A 22,183-nucleotide genomic window follows, 5' to 3' on the forward strand; every position below is an offset into this window, starting at 1 on the left:
TAGTAAACATATATATTCAACCTAAAATTTTTAGGGCCAGAGATGTTACAGAATTTTAAGAATTCAGTAACCACATATAAATGTTAAAATTAATGAACTGAATCTAATTGGATCAATATAAGCCACAAAAGCAATGTTGAGTGCAAAAAGTCAAGTTAGGTAGTGAAACACATGACATACTGTTTATGTAAATTATAAAAAACATGCAAAACAATAATATGTACTACTTATGGTGACGTACATGTAGCGTAAGAATAAAAACACAGAGAGGAAGCTTGCACAATGAGGTATCAACTCACACTGGTCAGAATGGCCATCATCAAAAGGTCTACAAACAATAAATGCTGGAGAGGGTGTGGAGAAAAGGGAACCATTCTACACTGTTGGTGGGAATGTAAATTGGTACACCCACTATGGAGAACAGTATGGAGAGTCCTTAAACTTAGAATAGTGTTGCTGTGTGTGTGCTTAGTCATTCAGTCGCACCCAGCTCTTTGAGAACACATGGACTCCCACCAGACTGCTCTGTCCATGGGGATTCTCCAGACAAGATTACTGGAGTGGGTTGCCATGCCCTCCTGCAAGTGATCTTCCCAACCCAGGGATCGAACCCAGGTCTCCTGCACTGCAGGCAGATTCTTTACCATCTGAGCCACCAAGGAAGCCCGAGAATACTGGAGTGGGTAGCCTATCCCTTCTCCAGGGGATCTTCCCAAACCAGGAATCAAACCGGGGTCTCCTGCATTGCAGGCAGATTCTTTACCAGCTGAGCTACCAAGAAAGTCCAGTTGCCATGTGATCCAATACTCCTGAATATAGATCCAGAAAAGATAAAAGCTCTAATATGAAAAGATCCATGCACCCCAACGTTCACGGCAGCACTGATCACAACAGACAAGACATGGGGGCACCTAAATGTCCATCCACAGAGGACTGGATAGAGAAGATGTGGTGTGTATACACAATGGAGTATTACTCAGCCATAAAAACAATGAACTAATGCCATTTGCAGCAACATGGATGAACCTTGAGATTGTCACACTGAGTGAAGTAAGTCAGACAAAGAGAAATATCATATGATATCACGTATTGTGAAATCTAAAAAAAAATGATACAAATGAATTTATTTACAAAACAGAAACAGACTCACAGGCTTAGAACACAAAATTTATGGTTACCAAAGGGGAAAGATTGGAGGGAGAGATAAACTAGAAGGTTGAGATTTATATATAGAAGCTGAGTCACTTTGCTGCATGGAAGAAATGAATACAACATTGTAAATCAACTATACTTTGATAAAATTTTTTAAAAGAAGCGGGCAGGAACTGAAGTTCCCTTTTTAAAAAAGGGAACTAATTGGAGTGAGATTTTGTGTGTTTGACCTTTTACCTAAAGGAATAAAGAAACATACAAAGGAAATTTCAACAATAATATCTGTAATGTTTTAAGTTCTTAAAGATTCTGGGTAATGGCCAAACGACCTTGAGTATGGCAATTTATGAAATCTGGACAACGTACTGAAAAAACAACAATGATAACTATTTGAAGACATGAAAGAACAAACTAATTCAGGCAGAAATAAATCAAAGCTGAGAGAGCTCAGGCAGCAGATGAGCTGCAGGGAGTGGGATTTGCCTGCATGCAGCAGGGAGAAATCCCTAGGCCACTTGGCACAGAGAGCGGAAAGCCACAGTTTCACTGGCTGGAGAAGGCAGAGAACAGAGTTCAGAATCGACAGCACATCTGGAAAGTGAGGGGCTGATGCTGCTCTACTTCTTGACATATGTGGTAGTTACACTGATATTTGCTTTAGGAAAGTTATTAAGCCTTATATGTGTGTTGTGTACAATTTTCTGTGTGTTGATGTCAATGAAAAGTTAAAATAATTTAAAACAATTATCTCTCGGCTCAGTCCTATTGAGATTCAAAAAAAGATAAAAACAAACAGATAAAAACAACCAAAAACCCACATATCTCTATTAGAGAACAAGAGTGTCTATAAAAAATGGCTATTTATTAAGCAAGTTGTAAAATAAGAAGACATCCTGGTGGTCTGAATGGGTTTCATTCATTCAGTAGGTTTTCCTGAAATCTAAAGCATATGTTACTCTGCTTTCAAAAAAATTTTCATTTAAAGAGTTAATCTGAAAGATTTCAAAGGACTCTGTGTTTTTAATTACTTAGAAGATACTATTAAGGTACTTTACCAAATCAGCAACTCAAGGGAATCTGGAGAGTTCCTTTAGCATCCTTGAGGGATGGGTCTCTGTCATTGAATCAGACCTAGAAATCAACCTAAAGGATTATACATACTTGGTTCTTTGAGGGATCATGAGGAATTCAGTGGCTCCCTAAAGCTAACATGAAAAACAGCATTTCTTTACTGACTTTAATTTAAAAGTGCTTTTATGACACCACAACCTTTTTCTATGTCATTGCAAAAACATTTCTTTCTTAAAGGTATGCTCTAGCACAATCCAAAGTCAGTCAGTTCTGAAGAAAGTCAGAACATTGCTATAAAGAAACTCTGCCTACAATAAACCAGACACTACTCAATTTTTTAACCCTGATGAATCTGAAATTTCTACCATGGCACATAAAATCCATATTTGGAAACCTGAACTGAGTCAACTGACCTGAAGGAGTACTTCCTCTTCCTTTAGGTGTGCTTGTTGCATGAAAACGCATGGTTGTCCTGGGAACAGCTGTAGTTTTTGATGCTGTAACATGAGCAGAGGTCAATCTTTGTGTTATACGGAGACCCTTAGTCATATGTACAGAAGTGGACTTCTGTGTAGCTTTAAGATTCTGTGTAAGTAAAGATTTTGCCGGGGTGAATCTTTGGGTTGTTGGTGTGTTTGCAGAAGCATTTGCCATGATGGGATTCTGAGTTGCTGTAGAGGAAGTGTTTGATATTGGGGAATTCCAGGCTGTTGTGGCAGAATCATTTGCTGTGGAAGGTTTCTGAGGAGGTGATGGGACCTTTGTAGCTGGAACATTTACAGTGGTGTATGTCTGAGAAACTAGTGGGGGCTTTGTAGCTGAAGAATTTATTGTGATGAGTTTCTGAGGAATTGGTGGGGTTTCTGTAGCTGGAACATTCACTGTGGTGGGTTTCTGAGGAGTTGGTGGGGTTTCTGTAGCTGGAACATTTACAGTAGTGGGTTTCTGAGGAGTTGGTGGGGTTTCTGTAGCTGGAACATTCACTGTGGTGGGTTTCTGAGGAGTTGGTGGGGTTTCTGTAGCTGGAACATTCACTGTGGTGGGTTTCTGAGGAGTTGGTGGGGTTTCTGTAGCTGGAACATTTACAGTGGTGGGTTTCTGAGGAGTTGATAGGACTTTGGTACCTGGAACATTTACTTCCGTGGGTTGCTGAACTGCTGGTTTGACGCCTGTAAAAGAAAAATGTTATAATAAAATTAGGTAAATAATGCTGTCCAAGTTAAGATTTAGGAACCAACTGTTTGCTCTGACTTTTCTCTTTCCGCGCAAATATCTAAGTATGACTTTTAGGAAACCAAGTATTCTCATGTCTTTCTCAAGGAACTGAAATGCTATATATTATCTTTGCTTTGAAATAAGTTGTGCCTATAGGCAACAAAAGTGGGTTTACAACAAAGTAATATTGAGATTCCTAAAACTATTTTCTATTTGAAAAAGGAAATCAAAGTCAGAACTGGCAGTGATCTCATTCTTAATACCCCCCAAATAGTTTTTCTCATAAATCGTCCTCTTTCTCTCATGCCAAGACCAAAGAAGAACAGGATGCAACCTTGAACCAACAAAGATAAGCACAACATGGTCACTTTTTCCAAAGCAGTCAGGACATGTTAGTGACCTTGGGAACTTGTTTTGTTTCACTTCTCTTTTAAAGCAATAAATTCAATCAGCCTACAGTAAATCCCTTTTCTCCTCTTGTGTTGGTTACCAACTTTACATAGGAAAAAAGTTTAGCTCCTCTTTGGATTTTAGGTGAGATAACAAATATCTGAAGTGCAAATTTAGTGAAGACTCTATTCTGAGAGTCACCAATCTAACATTAAAATGTTAGGCCTGTTTGACTTTGGGTTGCTGATCCAATCTCCCTCATAAGGCAGCCCTGAGCAGTGTGTAAGCCTGTTTGACCACATATTAGAGACTGCTGTCAACTTCTCTAAGCTTCAGTTTTCTCATCTGTAAAATGAATGAGTTTTGCTACGAGGTGCCTGGAAATGGTTTTGTTTTTTATTCTGCTTAGAGTCCTGAGAGTTTTTGGAATCTCTTGGTTGATATATTTCATCACTTTGGGAGATTTTTCAGTCATTATCTCTTAGTGTATTTCTTATGCTTCTCTCCCTCTCTCTCTTTCTCTCCCCTATTTTCTTTTTATCATAATTAGAACAGTCATATCTCAAACGTCTCTTAAATTTGGTCTGTATTTTACTTTCATTTTTCTCTTTGTTCTTCAGTTTTAACTAATCTTTCTTCCAGTTCCCAATACCATCTCCTGCTATCTCCAAATTGCCATTAAACCTGTCTACTGTGCTGCTCATTTTAGATACTATATTTTGCCATTGAAGAATGTCTATTTTACTCCATATTATAGACTCCAAATCTCTGTTGAAGTTCTCTATCTTTTCCGTTAGTATCTTTAATATATTAATCACTTAAAGTCCTTGTCTGCTAACTCAATTATCTAGATCTTTCTTATTTGCTTTTCATTCCTCCTAATTTGGTTATAATTTCTTGTGTCTCTCCATATCTAATAATTTTTTATTATATGCAATACATTGCATAAAATTCAGATGATATGATCTTCCAAAGGGAGGGTATCCTTTTCTGATAGGCAGATTGGTCTGAGGTGATCACATCCTCAGCCTATGAGGGACTGAGCTGGGTTACAGTTTCCATATGACTCAGTCTACTTCTGCTCTTGCCTCTGCTGCTTGGAATCGGATCTTTTTTCCTCAGCCCTGAGAGACTGTAGGAGATCCAAGTCTATTCTTCAGTAGTGCCCTCTCCAGCAACACAGCCTCTCTCCCCACACAGCTTCAAAATGAGCTTAAATGTTGTAAGGGAGACACTGGCTGTATGCTTGACAAGCCTGTTCCTGTGATGGGTTTGTTGTCCAAATACTATAAGGTTCAGGAAGATCTCATTTTGAACTTTGGCAGCTTGGGGTCTAGCTCCCCAGTCTCATCTGCATTCCTAGAAATCAGCAAATGGCTCTTAGGAAAAACTGGGTCAGCCTTTGAGAATTTCCAGTTTCCAGTGTGTTATCCTAGCTTACCACAATGATTGAGAGCAACGGTCTTTTATCTGGTTCAAGATGGATCCTCCAGGTGCACATCAGAATCGTTTGCCTTCACTCAGAATTTTAGTTCATTCAGCCCTAGTTATTCCCCTGAGGGAGCAACTTTTGCCTTTAAAATATGGTTTAAAAAAAAATCTACCCAGGTTTCGTAGTTATTGTCATGCCAGCATTGGCCTGACATGACATCCTTGAGCATTACCATAGAGTTGTAAACTCTACATAGCTGATTATTTAATAAAATAGGGGAAATAAATATGAAGTGGATCATATAGCTAAATTTTAAAAAATCAAAATTTACTCACTTTAAATGAATTCAAACAATTAAATGAAATTTCCACCCTTTAACTATCACATCTCCACATTATAATAACCATTATTATTAGTGGTAGAGAGAACAAAGATGCAATATTACTGGGACAGTAAATTGGTACAGTTTCTTTTGAAACAATATTGGTAACATCTATCAAAAGTTTAAATGCATATATCTTTGATATTGTAATTATACTGCAAAGAATTTATTGTAAAAAATGTCCTTGCACAGACACAAGGAACACAATAACATTTACTGTAGAACCTTTTTATCAACATGGTTTTAACATTGTGCTGTGCTTAGTCACTCAGTCGTGTCCAACTCCTTGTGACCCCATGGACTATAGCCCACCAGGGTCCTCTGTCCATGCGGATTCACCAGATAAGAATACTGGAGTGGGTTGCTATGCCCTCCTCCACAGGATCTTCCCAATCCAGGGATCGAACCCAGGTCTCTTGCATTGCAGGTGGATTCCTTACTGTCTGAGCTACCAGGGAAGCCCAAGAATACTGGAGTGGGTAGCCTATCCCTTCTTGAGGGGAACTTCCTGACCCAGGAATCAAAGAGGTCTTCTGCATTGCAGGTGGATTCTTCACCAGCTGAGCTACCTGGGAAGCCTAGTTTTAACATTACTTCATAATATTCATGTATGCCACTTATATGAAAAAACTACTATTAATAAGCAATGTTATTTAAAAACTATGCTAATAAAATTCAAGTATAATTATAAAAGTAGTATTTGTCTGAGTTATACTGGCATTTGAATATGATACTGCTTAAATAAATGCCACCTCCTAAGAAAGTTCTAGAAATACAAAGAAGAGAGCATTGTCAGTAAGAGAGAAATTCTAGAGGCAGAAAGCAATACAATTCAATGAAGTCAACAGGTAGGCAAGAGTTTCTCTTTGTTGTCACAACATATAAGATCATTATCTAGATCCCCCAGTTCAATCTAAGATTTCCTCTCAATTAAATAAACCATAATATACACTGTTTTTAATAAATAAGAATATATCTATATTAACTTTGTAGAAGTAACTTGGTAAGAAACAGCAAATACAAGCTAATTCACTAAAAACATGAGACATGCGTGTGTGCATATATATGTATTATTATATTATACATATATAATAGATATATAATAAATTTATAAATATATTTTAATATATAATTTATAGATTATATATACTATATAATATATAGTATATATAATATATTTATAATATAAATATTTAGACATATTTATATATTATATATTAAATATATTATGTATATTTATAATATAAATATATTAATATATAATTATAATATATATTATATATTAATATATTATAATAAATATGTACAATATATATTATATTAATATAATATATGTATATATAATGTATTATATATACATATATATGTATATATAATGTATTATATATACATATATATGTATATATAATATATAAATATAGATATTAAAATATGTATATGTATTTATATATAATTGTATATTTATATATATTTACATTATATCATATACATTATATAATATATAATTATATACATATAATTATATATATATTTATATGCATATTTTAACATATATATTTATATGTTATATATAATACATATTATATATATAATATATATAGTATATGTTATGTATTATGGAGAAGGCAATGGCACCCCACTCCAGTACTCTTGCCTGGAAAATCCCATGGGTGGAGGAGCCTGGTAGGCTGCAGACCCATGCGGTGGCTGGGAGTCGGACATGACTGAGCGACTTCACTTTCACTTTTCCCTTTCATGCACTGGAGAAGGAAATGGCAACCCACTCCAGTATTCTTGCCTGGAGAATCCCAGGGAGGGCGGAGCCTGGTGGGCTGCCGTCTATGGGGTCGCACAGAGTCGGACACGACTGAAGCGACGTAGCAGTAGCAGTATATTATATATTATATATTAAATATATATTCAGTTCAGTTCAGTTCAGTTCAGTCTCTCAGTCATGTCCGACTCTCTGCGACCCCATGAACTGCAGCACGCCAGGCCTCCCTGTCCATCACCAACTCCCGGAGTCGACCCAAACCCATGTTCATCGAGTTGGTGATGCCATCCAACCATCTCATCCTCTGTCTTCCCCTTCTCCTCCCGCCCCCAATCCTACCCAGCATCAGGGTCTTTTCCAATGAGTCAACCCTTCCCATGAGGTGGCCAAAGTATTGGAGTTTCAGCCTCAACATCAGACCTTCCAATGAACACCCAGGATTGATCTCCTTTAGGATGGATTGATTGGGTCTCCTTGCAGTCCAAGGGACTCTCAAGAGTCTTCTCCAACACCACAGTTCAAAAGCATCAATTCTGCGGCGCTCAGCTTTCTTCACCGTCCAACTCTCACATCCATACATGACCACTGGAAAAACCATAGCCTTGACTAGACGGACTTTTGTTGGCAAAGTAATGTCTCTGCTCCTAAATATGCTGTCTAGGTTGGACATAACCTTCCTGCCAAGGAGTAAGCATCTTTTAATTTCATGGCTGCAGTCACCATCAGCAGTGATTCTGGAGCCCCCAAAAATAAAGTCTGACACTGTTTCCACTGTTTCCCCATCTATTTCCCATGGAGTGATGGGACCAGATGCCATGATCTTAGTTTTCTGAATGTTGAGCTTTAAGCCAACTTTTTCACTCTCCTCCTTCACCTTCATCAAGAGGCTCTTTAGTTCTTCTTCACTTTCTGCCATAAGGGTGGTGTCATCCGCATATCTGAGGTTATTGATATTTCTTCTGGCAATCTTGATTCCAGCTTGTGTTTCTTCCAGCCCAGCGTTTCTCATGATGTACTCTGCATATAAGTTAAATAAGCAGAGTGACAATATACAGCCTTGACGGACTCCTTTTCCTATTTGGAACCAGTCTGTTGTTCCATGTCCAGTTCTAACTGTTGCTTCCTGACCTGCATACAGGCTTCTCAAAGACAGGTCAGATGGCCTGGTATTCCCATCTCTTTAAGAATTTTCCACAGTTTATTGTGATCCACACAGTCAAAGGCTTTGGCATAGTCAGTAAAGCAGAAATAGATGTTTTTCTGGAACTCTCTTGCTTTATCGATGATCCAGCAGATATTGGCAATTTGATCTCTGGTTCCTCTGCCTTTTCTAAAACCAGCTTGAACATCTGGAAGTTCACGCTTCACGTATTGCTGAAGCCTGGCTTGGAGAATTTTGAGCATTACTTTACTAGCATGTGAGATGAATGCAATTGTGCGGTAGTTTGAGCATTCTTTGGCATTGCCTTTCTTTGCGATTAGAACGAAAACTGACCTTTTCCAGTCCTGTGGCCACTGCTGAGTTTTCCAAATTTGCTGGCATATCGAGTGTAGCACTTTCACATCATCACTTTTGAGGATTTGAAATAGCTCAACTGGAATTGCATCACCTCCACTAGCTTTGTTCGTAGTGATGCTTTCTAAGGCCCACTTGACTTCACATTCCAGGATGTCTGGCTCTAGGTGAGTGATCACACCATCGTGATTATCTGGGTCATGAAGATCTTTTTTGTACAGTTCTTCTGTGTATTCTTGCCACCTCTTCTTAATATCTTCTGCTTCTGTTAGGTCCATACCATTTCTGTCCTTTATCGAGCCCATCTTTGCATGAAATGTTCCTTTGGTATCTCTAATTTTCTTGAAGAGATCTCTAGTCTTTCCCAATCTGTTGTTTTCCTCTATTTCTTTGCACTGATCGCTGAGGAAGGCTTTCTTATCTCTCCTTGCTATTCTTTGGAACTCTGCATTCAGATGGGAATATCTTTCCCTTTCTCCTTTGCTTTTTGCTTCTCTTCTCTTCCCAGCTATCTGTAAGGCCTCCTCAGACATCCATTTTGCTTTTTTGCATTTCTTTTCCATGGGGATTTTCTTGATCCCTGTCTCTTGTACAATGTCATGAACCTCTGTCCATAGTTCATCAGGCACTCTGTCTATCAGGTCTAGTCCCTTAAATCTATTTCTCACTTCCACTGTATACTCATAAGGGATTTGTTCTAGGTCATACCTGAATGGTCTAGTGGTTTTCCCTACTTTCTTCAATTTAAGTCTGAATTTGGCAATAAGCAGTTCATGATCTGACCCACAGTCTGCTCCTGGTCTTGTTTTTGCTGACTGTATAGAGCTTCTCCATCTTTGGCTGCAAAGAATATAATCAATCTGATTTCAGTGTTGACTATCTGGTGATGTCCACGTGTAGAGTCTTCTCTTGTGTTGTTGGAATAGGGTGTTTGCTATCACCAGCGCGTTCTTGTGGTAAAACTCTATTAGCCTTTGCCCTGCTTCATTCTGTACTCCAAGGCCAAACTTGCCTGTTACGCCAGGTGTTTCTTGACTTCCTACTTTTGCATTCCAGTCCCCTATAATGAAAAGGACATCTTTTTGGGGTGTTAGTTCTAGAAGGTCTTGTAGGTCTTCATAGAACCGTTCAACTTCAGCTTCTTCGGCGTTACTGGTTGGGGCATAGACTTGGATTACCGTGATATTGAATGGTTTGCCTTGGAAACGAACAGAGATCATTCTGTCGTTTTTGAGATTGCATCCAAGTGCTGCATTTTGGACTCTTTTGTTGACCATGATGGCTACTCCATTTCTTCTAAGGGCGGCTGCGATGGCTACTCCATTTCTTCTAAGAGGCGGCTGCGACGGCTCGGCACAGAAGCGTAGCCGAGAGGAGCTAGGCCGGGCCGGGGCCGGGAGCCGGGGGCGGCGGCCGAGAGGGCCTAGGCTGGGCTGGGGCCCGGGGGCCGGGGCGGCGGCCGAGAGGGGCCCGGGAGCCGGAGGCGGCGGCCGAGAGGGCCTAGACCAGGCCGGGGCCCGGGGGCCGGAGGCGGCGGCCGACAGGGGCTAGGCAGGGCCGGGGGCTGGGGGTGGCGGCCGACAGGGGCTAGGCTGGGCCAGGGACCGGGGGCAGCGGCCGACAGGGCCTAGGCCAGGCCGGGCCGGGGGCCGGGGGCCGGGGGCGGCAGCCGAGAGGGGCTAGGCCAGGCTGGGGGCCGGGGACGGCGGCCGACAGGGCCTAGGCCCGGCGGGGGGCTGGGGCCTGCGGCGGCGGCGAGAGGAATTACCCAAGGCCCAAGGTAAGAGAAACCCAAGTAAGACGGTAAGTGTTGCGAGAGGGCATCAGAGGGCAGATACACTAAAACTAAAATTACAGAAAATTAGCTAATCTGATCATACGGACCACAGCCTTGTCTATCTCAATGAAACTAAGCCATGCTATGTGGGGCCACCCAAGATGGATGGATCATGGTGGAGAGGTTTGACAGACTGTGATCCACTGGAGAAGGGCATGGCAAACCACTTCAGTATTCTTGCCTTGAGAACCCCATGAACAGTTTGAAAAGACAAAAGGATAGGACACTGAAAGATGAACTCCCCAGGTCAGTAGGTGCCCAATATGCTAATGGAGATCAGTGGAGAAATAACTCCAGAAAGAATGATGGGATGGAGCCAAAGCAAAAACGATACCCAACTGTGGATATGACTGGTGATAGACGCAAAGTCCGATGCTGTAAAGAGCAATATTGCATAGGAACCTGGAATGTTAGGTCCATGAATCAAGGCAAACTGGAAGTGGTCAAACAGGAGATGGCAAGAGTGAACGTCGACATTCTAGGAATCAGCGAACTAAGATGGCCTGGAATGGGTGAATTTAACTCAGATGACCATTATATCTACTACTGTGGGCAAGAATCCCTTAGAAGAAATGGAGTAGCCATCATGGTCAACAAAAGAGTCCAAAATATATACTATATATTCATTAAAATAAATATATTATATACACTATATATTATTATAGTATATATTAATACATTAATAATTCTATTAATGTATTAATATATTATAATAAATATATTATATATACAATATATTATTATATATATATTATATTGTATATATTTTTATACATTATATATATTATATATATATATGCACACACGTATGTCTCATGTTTTTAGTGAATTAGCTTATATTTGCTGTTTCTTACCATGTTACTTTCAAAAAGTTAATTGTAAATGGGTACAGTTTATATATAAATATATTATATATAGTATAATTATATATGCTAATAAATATATATTTATAAATATATATAAATAAATATATTTATTTTTATATTTATTTTTATTTTTATATATTTATTATATATAGTATTTATATGTATCAATAAAATACATATCTATATATAATAAATATATTATATATATATATATATATATATTATACATCTCCATCCTACTCTGCAGTTCAAGCAGTAAAGAATCCACCTGCAATGTAGGATACACAGGAGATGTGGGTTTGATCCTCAGGTCAGGAAGATCCCCTGGAAGAGGAAATGGCAACCCAGTCCAGTATTCTTGCCTAGAAAATACCATGGACAGAGGAGCCTGGTGGGCAATAGTCCACAGGGTCACAAAGAGTCAGACATGACTGAGTATGCACACACTTGCACTATTATACATATACATATATTCACAGAGGTCATGTGTGTATTATTTGTATTTTACTAAATGGTGGCTCAGCATTGAAAGAATCTGCCTGTAATGCAGGAGAAGTGGACACTTGAGTTCGATTCCTGGGTTGGGATGATCCCCTGGAGAAGCAAATGGCAACCTGTTCCAGTATTCTTGCCTAGAGAATCCCATGGACAGAGGAGCCTGGCAGGGTACAGTTCATGGGGTTGCAAAGAGTAAGACACGACTAAACAACTAAACAACAACAGCAACAACATGTTCTCCACATCAGTGCTTCTTCCTTTTTGGAAGTCATAGATCCCCTCGTAGAGTCTATTGCCCAGAAAAATGCAAATATGCATATGTACAACGTTTTACATTCATTTCTCAGGGAGTTTGTATACTCTCTGAAGCCCATATACAGACACATGGGTAAGAATAAACAGAAATGTAACTTTGCAAATTAATTACCTGTGCATTGAGGTGGGGGGCCACTCCACTCTCCTTGGTCATCTTTTACAGTACAATAGATAGAGCTCGCTCCATGTAGGGTGAAGCCTTCCATACATTTATATGTTACAGATTGTCCATATGCATAACTGTTTTGTTTCTCTTGAATCATTCCATGGTCAACTTTTGGTGGTTCTGGACATAAAATTTCTTTTAAAACATCATAACATATGTTAAATTAATTAAACCCCTAAGATGTTTTTATAAACAAGATTAAAATATGTTAAATATTTTATTTAAAAAATATATACCCTTCTTCTAAATTAAACATTTCATCTCAGAGAAAGCAAGGCAGAGGCTTCCATTTAAGGAGTAAACGGACTTGAGTTTAAACCTAAGATGTACCCTTCTTAGAGCAGAGGAAGGCTCTGCTTTTGATTCCAGGGAGAAACAATACTGAATGAAAGGAGCTAGGAATGTAAGTGGCATGCATGGGAAACAGAAATTTTAGATAGAGCAAAAAATTGTAAAAGTCAAAATTAGACTTTGATTTTCAGGATAAAATTTGTAAAGCATGTGTTGACTCTTGGCATTTTATTTGAAGTAAATCTTACTGAGCAGCTGAATTTGTAAAACAAATACAAGCAAAGTATTGATTGTTATAAAAAGAAGCGTCTCCCTGGCAGCTTCCCTGATAAAAAAATTCAGTAGTTCCACATTCTCTAGAGATATGAAGCTGTTTTTCTTGTCTTTTTTTTTTTTTAAGCAGGAAAGCAATGTGATCACATGTGGATGTCAAATTACATTACATCAAATACTCTTAAGTACCCAGACAATACTAGCTATTTATGAATTACTTTTAGGCCACTGATCAAAGCAGGGAACAAAAACAAGCTAATCTGATTTACACTGGGCTGAGTGGGTATTGACAACACACATTACCATCAGTTCAGTCCCCACAGTTTCTGAGCACCTAATACATGCTGGGCATTGTTGTATAAATAGAAGTATAACCAAGTAAGATACAGTTCCTCTGTCTTAAACTGTAGTGGAAAGGGACATTCAAAGAGATCATTTCCATACAAAATGGTGAGGATTGTCACAGAAGCATGCACAGTGGTGTGGAAAGAAAGAACAGTTAAGCAGCCTGGGACTGTAGGTTCAGTCAGGGAAAGCTTCAAGGAGAAATTCTAGAGCAAACTCTTAAAAAATAAAATAAAAGGGGTGGGGGGTGCTTAAGGGATTTTGCAGCAAAGGCAGTATCATAAGGAATGATGTGGGGACATGAAGAAGTCTGAGGTATCCAGACAACCTCAGCAGTTTGTGAAGGAGGAGGGCAAGACATAAAGTATGGAGAATTGGATAGCCCACGGCTAGACTTGTACACTATATGAACGGGTTTAGACCTTGTATGTTGGACATGATGAGGAGATACCATCAAGTCTCTTTCAAGAAGGAAAGGGACAGTCACATTTGTGTTTCAGATGGATCACTGGGAAGAGGCTGGAAAAAACACTAAAGATGTGTGAGAATAGAGGCTGGAGGCCACTGCAGTCAGCACCACTTGAGCAAGTGGAACCCCTGCCTAGCTCCCGCTGGGAAGGCCACACTCTTGCCCTTCTATGGGTGTGCCTCTCTCTACCAGATGGGGAATCTGCAGGGCAGAGTAGGCATGCTCAGCGAGAGCTCCTCCCCACAGCATTCTAAATCATGCTCCAGGAACTGGTGCCCAGAACTCCCTGGGCCAAAACTCCTTTCAGGGCTCCCCCCAGTCCATATTCTTGACAATAGTCTATACTGCTGATGTGTCCACCTTTAGGCCAGAGTTCACCGGAGTGGGGCTAAGGGTTATAGGGGATATGATTTCGGTGTGTAGGTTGACCTGTCCATTTACAGGCATCAGAGACCCCTCACAGTGCAAGAAGGGGGAACCTACTTGACAAAGGCTGAATCTTAGATTAGGGACCTCCATTTATACTCTTGACTTCCCTGGTGGCTCAGAGGTTAAAGCGTCTGCCTCCAATGCGGGAGACCTGGGTTCAATCCCTGGGTCGGGAAGATCCCCTGGAGAAGGAAATGGCAAACCACTCCAGTATTCTTGCCTGGAGAATCCCATGGACGGAGGAGCCTGGCAGGCTACAGTCCACGGGGTCGCAAAGAGTCGGACACGACTGAGCGACTTTCCTTTCCTTTTATACTCTTGTCCTAGGCCCTGAAAATATTAGGAATAGCCCTTATTGCAAAGTCTAAATGAAGGCTAGTAAACCATATTAAAAGTGTTATATATAGAAGATAAAATACAGGTTTGAGAAATATATTAAGGAGATAAAGGGAAAAATATTTGGTGATTACAAATGAGAGGTTAAGATAAAGACAGGGGCCTGGAATGACAGATATTATATAGCAGCGACTGATTCTAGGCTAGTGTATACTAGCAGTCAACTAAAATTATTTTTGAAAAGAAAATATTGGCAGAGAGATAGGAAAACAGGTGTTTCTGACACTGAGGCTTTCTCCAGAGGTGAACAAGTATCACCTCTGATTGATGTATGACCAAGGAAAAGTTCTGAATATGTCCATTGTTCCTTTCTTCTTTAGATCCACACCTCCATATCCACATCCACACATAGACATCAATGCTGCCTCGTGTGTTGATAAAGGCCCAGACTCCATACTTGAGATATGCTGTGTGCTCAATTGAGGTCAAAAACCTCACTGCTTAAGAATTTATACTTTCCACTTGAAGTTTTCAGTGGAAAGTCTACACTAGGAGAAGTAGGGCTTTAATAGGGATAGTTGAAGACATGGGGTTGCTGAATGAAAAGGGCTCTTTCCCACAGAATATAGATGTCCATGATTGCAGGGTTGCAGAGTTAGGTAAGAGAGTCAGAGCGGAAAATATGAACATCAGGGTTTTTACCACAGGATTGAAGATATTAGACAGAGAGCAGGACCTGGACTAGCTGTAGGCAAACACACAGAGAAACTGGGTTTGCAGCACAGAAGCCCTTCCATGCTGGAATACACGCCTGGTGTACAGATTTCTGTGAAATTTATGACAGCAGTTGCTTGTAAATATGTTGGCCTCAACTGAGAGACTGCTTGTCCAAACTTTGTGACAAGTTGTTGCCTCTGTCAGAAAAAAAGATACGGTCTAGCTCCTGCTTGCTTTCCTTATTTGCTTTAGTATCACTTATAGCATTCCTAACTGGATGATGGAAATAGGAAAGGTGATGGTGGGTAGTAAGGATGGATATTTGAAAATAATAATGAAAAAAAAAGGAAGAAGTAGTAGATATAGGAGGTGAGGCCCAAGGTGGGTGTGGCAAGAGCAAACTCCTGGTTGCCAAGGCTTCATTTCATTTGTGTTCTTATCAGTTGACCCCACACGCGCCCTACCAGAGAGTGTGATGCTTGTTAAATTACACTACATCTACTCAAGTCTCCTGCTCTTAATAACACCAAAACTTGAAATGAGTAATCATTTCAATGAGGATGAGAGAAATAAAGTCTACTTTTTAAAACACTGCACATATTTACTCCTCTGTTTTCAGGAGACATATGTCTCTAATGTACATATATTTAACTTGATATACCCTTTTAGGAAATTAATCTCTGTGCCCTTTTTCCTTCTTGAGAAGACAGAATTTTCAAGTGCAGATATTTCTTCATTACGATGTATGCTTATTTCTCTAAAGATAAAAGTATATCACGGTTTAAAACATTTCAACATAATTAGCTCAGTTAACAATCCTTAAAGGAATCTAGTGTAACATTAGGTCTTAGAAGAATGATGGGTTTGAAATCAAGAGGTCTGGGTTAATGCCTACTTTGGCCATTTATTCTGGCATATAAGGTCAAGTCATATAGACCTTCTAATGAATAGTATTTTAACCACCACTAAATTAAAAATTATGAAGGAGGGGGAAAAAAATCCCAGATCTATCTTATTTGACTGTTAGAAGGAATGATAAGATAATAAATGACCAAGCACAATATAAACCTTAGTTAATTTTTAATCCTTTATCCTCATAGTTAATAAATTAAGAAGTATTACTAATAGAGTTATATAAACTAGGCAAAACATTCACACATTGGAAGGTGAGGGTACTACAAATATATACTGAGGGTAATTCTAAAGAACAAAAAGCAATTTATCATTGATTATTCAGTCCCACAGCAGAGTGCTCAGAATTTTTCAGTCTTACCTTGACATTCTGGAAATTCATCAGTCCACCCAACAGTATTTCCCATAGGAGCACAGAAACTAGAAGCTACACCAACTAATTTGTACCTAAAATAATGAGGGAAGAAAAAAACATGAAGTTCCATTCACACATATTTGACTTCCCTTAAATCCTTCAGAATAGCACCTTACAATATTTATTTCACCAGTAGAGACAAAACAATAGTTGATAAAAGTTCATTTGGCAGTTTAAAGGAAAAGAAAAAATTATATCTAAAAGGGTGACATCAAAGATAAAAAAGTGTAAGATAAGCAAAATATTTTTTATTTGGGTAAGGCATATGTTAGAAAATATTAAAATGTTTAAAAACATTTTTAAAGAACACAGATGCTTAAATCTTTTCTATTTCCAGGTTCTAAACGATCAATACAGATTCCATAGAACAATAGAATGTACTTATATTCAAAGAGTTCAAAGTATCCCCAGATTTGTTATTAATGATCCAAATATCTGTGTTTAGTACAGGAGACAAATGATAACTGGTAGCTTTATAAAGAACAGGGACACACACACAGAATAAAATATCATAGTTCAATTTACAGATATTAAACGAGAAAATGAATATAAAGGTTTTAGCAGCACTTGAAACACTGATAATCCTCAATGACAATACTCCTTTCCCATATATAGAGAACTTACAAAAGATCTTAGGTCAGAATGATATTTTTACACTAGGAATGATTGTTTTTAACCCTTGATATTTTATAACAGATTGTTTGCATACAAAGAAATCAAACAAATGCAAACTCATTATTTAGGTAAAGACTGGTTTCAACATTGAAAAGACTTAATTTCTCCAAGGATCATCAACTTATCACAAGTTTTTTCCTCTAAAAGTCACAGTTAAAATTTTATAATGAAATCTAACAATTGAGACAATTTTGATGGTATTATAAGAAATATTCCTTTCATTTTACTAACTTTAACTGCAATGAGTTCATCATTGAGCAGAAGGGTGGTTTTATTGCTTGTAAACACTGGTCACAAATCTAAAAGTTTCCATCTTAAATCCGAATTTGTTTTTCCAATTGTTAAATGTAGTGTTTCATATGCTCAAACTTACCCTGCGTTACATGAAAAATAGATGGTTGCACCAAGTAGTATGTCAGTTGTTATATTGACATGACCATTTTCTATTTCTCTAGGCTTCGGACATGATTTTTCTAGGAAAGAATATAAATTGATTTTTTTCATTAAATTATCAGGCACATCTATGCAAATTCACCATCTGAACCATTGCTATTACTTATCCACCTATTTAAATTGTACCTTCATTTTATCAGTTTCAAGAAAGCAACATATTAGTCCATGGAGTCACAAAGAGTCAAACATGACTGAGCGACTTTCATTTTCTTTAAAATATACACTTAAGTCATTTTGTGCCATGTTAAGTTGCTTCAGTCGCATCCAACTCGGTGCGACCCTGTGGACTGTAACCCTCCAGGGTCCTCTCAGTCCATGGGATTCTCCAGGTAAGAATATTGGAGTGGGCCATTTCCTTCTCCAGGGGATCTTCCCGACCCAGGGATCGAACTTATGTCTCTTAAGTCTCCTGCATTGGCAATATTTCATTTTTAGGTAACCTTAAACTAGGTTTCACCTTAGGTTAAATGGTAAACTAGTTTAACCTTAAACCTTAAATGTGAAATCAGTGAGCAAAGTAATATTTCTAGCTCACAAGCATTTAGTTTGTCTAACTTAAAACAAATTGGTTCTAATGGTTCATTTAAGAATCATTGTAAACAATAATATGTACACATAGACTTCCACTATGAGTGAAGGAAGAAACATTATTTTCCTCAAACACCATATTATTAAGATTACTCTTTAAAACTATACTCACTTTTACAAAACTCATCAGGTTTGGACCACATAAAATTCTGAAGACAAGTTATGTTTCCTGAGAGAGAAGGGTCCCTTATGTAGCCTGGACGGCACTCATATTCCACAGTGGAACCTTCTGGGAAATAATTCTGTTGGGTATAAGACTTTTTGAGAGATGCAAAAAGTAGCCTGGTTGGAACATCACAGCTACCTAAAAGTATTAACAAAAGCAACAACAACAAAAAATGAGTATCACTTGATGTTATAATCTATGTCTAATTATCTGGTCCTTAGATCACTCTTTCTCTGTATTTCTTTGTACATTTAGTATTCATATTAATGTCACTGTGGCATTGATAGTGTATCAGCATATTCACATATAAATTTTCATTCCCTAATTACTAGAGCCCTGTGAAGTAGATTTGGTACACTAAAGTCACTATGTCCACAGTTCAGAAAATGTAACTTATTTAAGTTGCCTGCCATCATTCTGGCATTGACTCTATTAATGCCAATTCCCTTACCCTGTCCCATGTATCATAGGGATAGATAAGAACCAGCATTTCCAGATCCCTGGGCTAGGGTCCTGGACAACAATAATAGTTAACAATAATAGCTAACATTTTTTGAGTACTTGTAAATGTTTTACACATATAAACTCTTTTAATCCTCAGGACAACCTATGGAGGCAAGGATCAGATGAGCCAATGGAGCACATAAAGTATTTAAAAACTGGAAACATCCAGACAAATGAGAATTTATAGTGGCATCATGTAGTGTAAGGGGCATTAGATCTATAATCAACAGACTCGCTGGCTCTTCTGCATAAGGAGCTCCTGATCCTAACGAAGTTGTTTAACTGGGGGCTGCTTTCTCAACTGTAAAATGTGGATAAGTCCTTAACTAACCTCAGGGAGTTGTTTGAAGAATTAGACGAAGTACTCTATGCAGAATAGTTATAAACACTAAAACATGATACACGTGCAAAGACATGCACTTCAACCTCCTGCCTTGGATCATGGATAAATAAAAACAAAAAGTTAAAGTGGATTTCACACCTGATTTCAAAAAGTACTTGTGGCAGTTTCTATGTTCACTGTAGCTTCTATTGCTCCAAGCTGTTCAAACGCAGGAATTAAATTTTTATCTTTACTTGTACATGTCAAGGCAAAACTAGGGCTATGCCTATAAAGATAGATTTTGAAATGAAAATTGAGAATTTTTAAAAATATCACCACAGAGTTGTACTGGGCAAGTCCTACAGAGGACTCTGTTATGTGTCTCAAGATAACTGCCAAACATAGTTATAGATAATTTACTCCCTAAGCAGTACCTATTGTTTATTTTCGCTATTAATCAGTTCGAGAGTTACAGTGTTAGGAAAAAACAAAAAAACAAAAACCTGTTAATGAAGAGCAGGACCTATTCCAGGAAGTAATGCCATCAATTAGCTAGATTGTGAATTGTCAACAGGTATACCCAGGTGATTAATAATGCTAAGAAAACTATCAATTACCAATCATTCCAAAGAGGGATAAAATTAAACTTGAACATTCCATTTCCATAACTTTTCTAAAATGAAATGAAGAACTTACGATTACAAAATTCTGCAAGCTCTGACCATTTGTTATTCAGACAGACCACTGAGTCTGCCTTGCCAGGAACTTTTACAAAGCCTTTATTACATTTGTAGGTTACTGTGCTTTGTTCAGGAAAACTTGTACGAGTTCCTGAAGTTGGCTGGGCATTAGGCACATCTGGGGGAAAGCTGCAGTCACCTAGGAAGGAATAAACAAAACTGAAGGAAATACCACTTTTCAATTCATAGCAACATTCTTTTCCCAAGACAAAGAAGGGAGGCAGCAAAGGCTTTTGATGCCTACATATTTCCATCCAGTGCTGAGCTGACATATCAAGAACTTGCTAGGCTTCCTGTCTGTCAATTAACTCAAAACTAAAAGAAATTCCTGCCCCTCGTTATCATATACATACAGAGAGAGCTTTAGACTTTCACAGAGATACTGCTTCGAGGCAAACAATACAGACAGACGCCCCCTTGGAACGTTACACCTGGAGGAGACGACGCGCAGACTTGTAGTGCCAAGTCTGTAGCACGACTGGAGCCTGTGGTGGTCAACGATCTGGCCTCCCAACCTTAAGGAGATGCTGAGGATTCACTCTCTTCGACCTCTGCCTGTCTCTTTGGCTTCTGGATGTTTGCGCCCTCTCCCCTCGATGGCTCACGCCTAAAAACCTGCCAGCTGGGGTCTAACATAGTAAACCTCCTAGTGGCAGGTGAGCAGCGAAGAGCCTTTTTCCGTCCCCAGGGATCGTGCCAGCAGGAGGGCTGACCCTTACAGGTGTAGGATTCCGGGAACGATTAGGGATGCCCACAGGGCTCACCCACCGCGCTCCGCGGACTTCTCGGCTGTCGCGCCGACGACCTCCACCCCTTCCACCCTGCTCGAAGGTTGACCCGCAGGGTTGGGCTTCGGCCCCGGACACCCACTCACCCGACGCAGCCGGGGGACGCAGGAGTAGTAGCAGCAGCAGCAGCTGCGGGCCCAGCCCGCCCAGAAGGCTCAGTAGCACCGGGGCGCGCGGGCGCGCGGGGCTCATGGCGTGCGGGGACGGGGACCGGGCGCCGGCCTCCTCGGTGAAGACGCGGCGAGTTGGAAACGGGAGCTTAAGTCCGGGCAGCGCTCGGTAGTTAAGCAATAAGATTAGCGCCCTGGGCGGGGCCGGGGCTCTGAATCACCAAAGGACTGAGAACGAGATGAGTGGGCGAGGGCTTTTCTCACACCAGGTGCTGGGCGGGGTAAGGGCGGGAGCCCCATCTTCACGGACCCTTGGGATCCGAAAAAGAGGAAAAAGAGGGGCCCGGGGCAGGGAAAGCAGCTCGTCGGCGCCGGACGCTGGGACTCTTGCTTTCTGTTTGCTACAGGGTGGAGCCTGCTATGAGCCGCCGAGTGGAAATGTAAATATCTGCTTTCTTACGTAAACAAAATAATGGGGGGAAAGGAGGCGAGAGGAATGGTTAAGCGGCGTAGGCGTTCCTCCCCCGGTATCTGGGTTAGTTTAAGTGGAAACGAAGCGCCTTTGAGTGCTGCAAAGCTGAGCGGTAGGTGCGGCGGGCTTGGAGTTTGCCCCCGGGAGCTGGCGTCTTCAACTTGGAGGTCTGACAAATGGCAACAAGAAGATGAAAGGGAAGAACCACCGTGTGCTGTCTCCTTGAACACTCTGTAATCTGAAGACAGCAAATGGGAAACCATCCAAGAAAACAGAAAGAGAATCAACAGGGAGTGAACAGTGTTCTTAGCATGTTTGCATGAGAATCGCTTTCATCTCCAGGGGTACTCCTTATAAACGAGGACACCTCTTGGATGCTACTTAGGGACTGCTGTAGGGTGACTGCAAGTAGAAAGTCACCGTCCTGTGCTGTAGGCCTGTGTCGGCTGGGAGAAAGTTGTAAAAACAAAAACGGAGCGCTAGAAAGCTAAACAGTAAGAGGGTGGATTTTAAGAGGAAGCTTTGTTAGAAAAACCTTAAGTATATGCCAGGGATTTGCCAGGG

At 39.8% G+C, this 22,183-nt stretch overlaps 1 protein-coding gene across 4 annotated transcripts in view; it reads right to left on the reverse strand.

Moving 5' to 3' along the window:
• CD55 (CD55 molecule (Cromer blood group)) overlaps positions 1-21,304 on the reverse strand; it is a 31,693-nt gene extending 10,389 nt beyond the window's left edge. For 3 of the 4 annotated variants that reach the window (XM_081484955.1, XM_081484954.1, XM_081484956.1), the window contains exons 1-7: positions 21,124-21,304; positions 20,206-20,388; positions 18,630-18,821; positions 17,850-17,949; positions 16,748-16,833; positions 12,561-12,749; positions 2,637-3,392 (exon numbers count right to left, since the gene is read on the reverse strand). In XM_081484955.1, the coding sequence (XP_081341081.1) occupies positions 2,637-3,392; positions 12,561-12,749; positions 16,748-16,833; positions 17,850-17,949; positions 18,630-18,821; positions 20,206-20,388; positions 21,124-21,229 (1,612 nt within the window). In that variant the 5' untranslated portion in view covers positions 21,230-21,304. Of the gene's footprint in view, positions 1-2,617; positions 3,393-12,560; positions 12,750-16,747; positions 16,834-17,849; positions 17,950-18,629; positions 18,822-20,205; positions 20,389-21,123 lie in introns of all 4 variants that reach the window. The other variant, XR_014052157.1, reaches the window with a different exon arrangement.
• Between the last annotated feature and the right edge of the window lie 879 nt (positions 21,305-22,183).

This window comes from Giraffa tippelskirchi, chromosome 5, assembly GCF_054371585.1.
Source record: "Giraffa tippelskirchi isolate mGirTip1 chromosome 5, T2T-mGirTip1v1.2.pri, whole genome shotgun sequence".
Taxonomy (NCBI): Eukaryota; Metazoa; Chordata; class Mammalia; order Artiodactyla; family Giraffidae; genus Giraffa; species Giraffa tippelskirchi.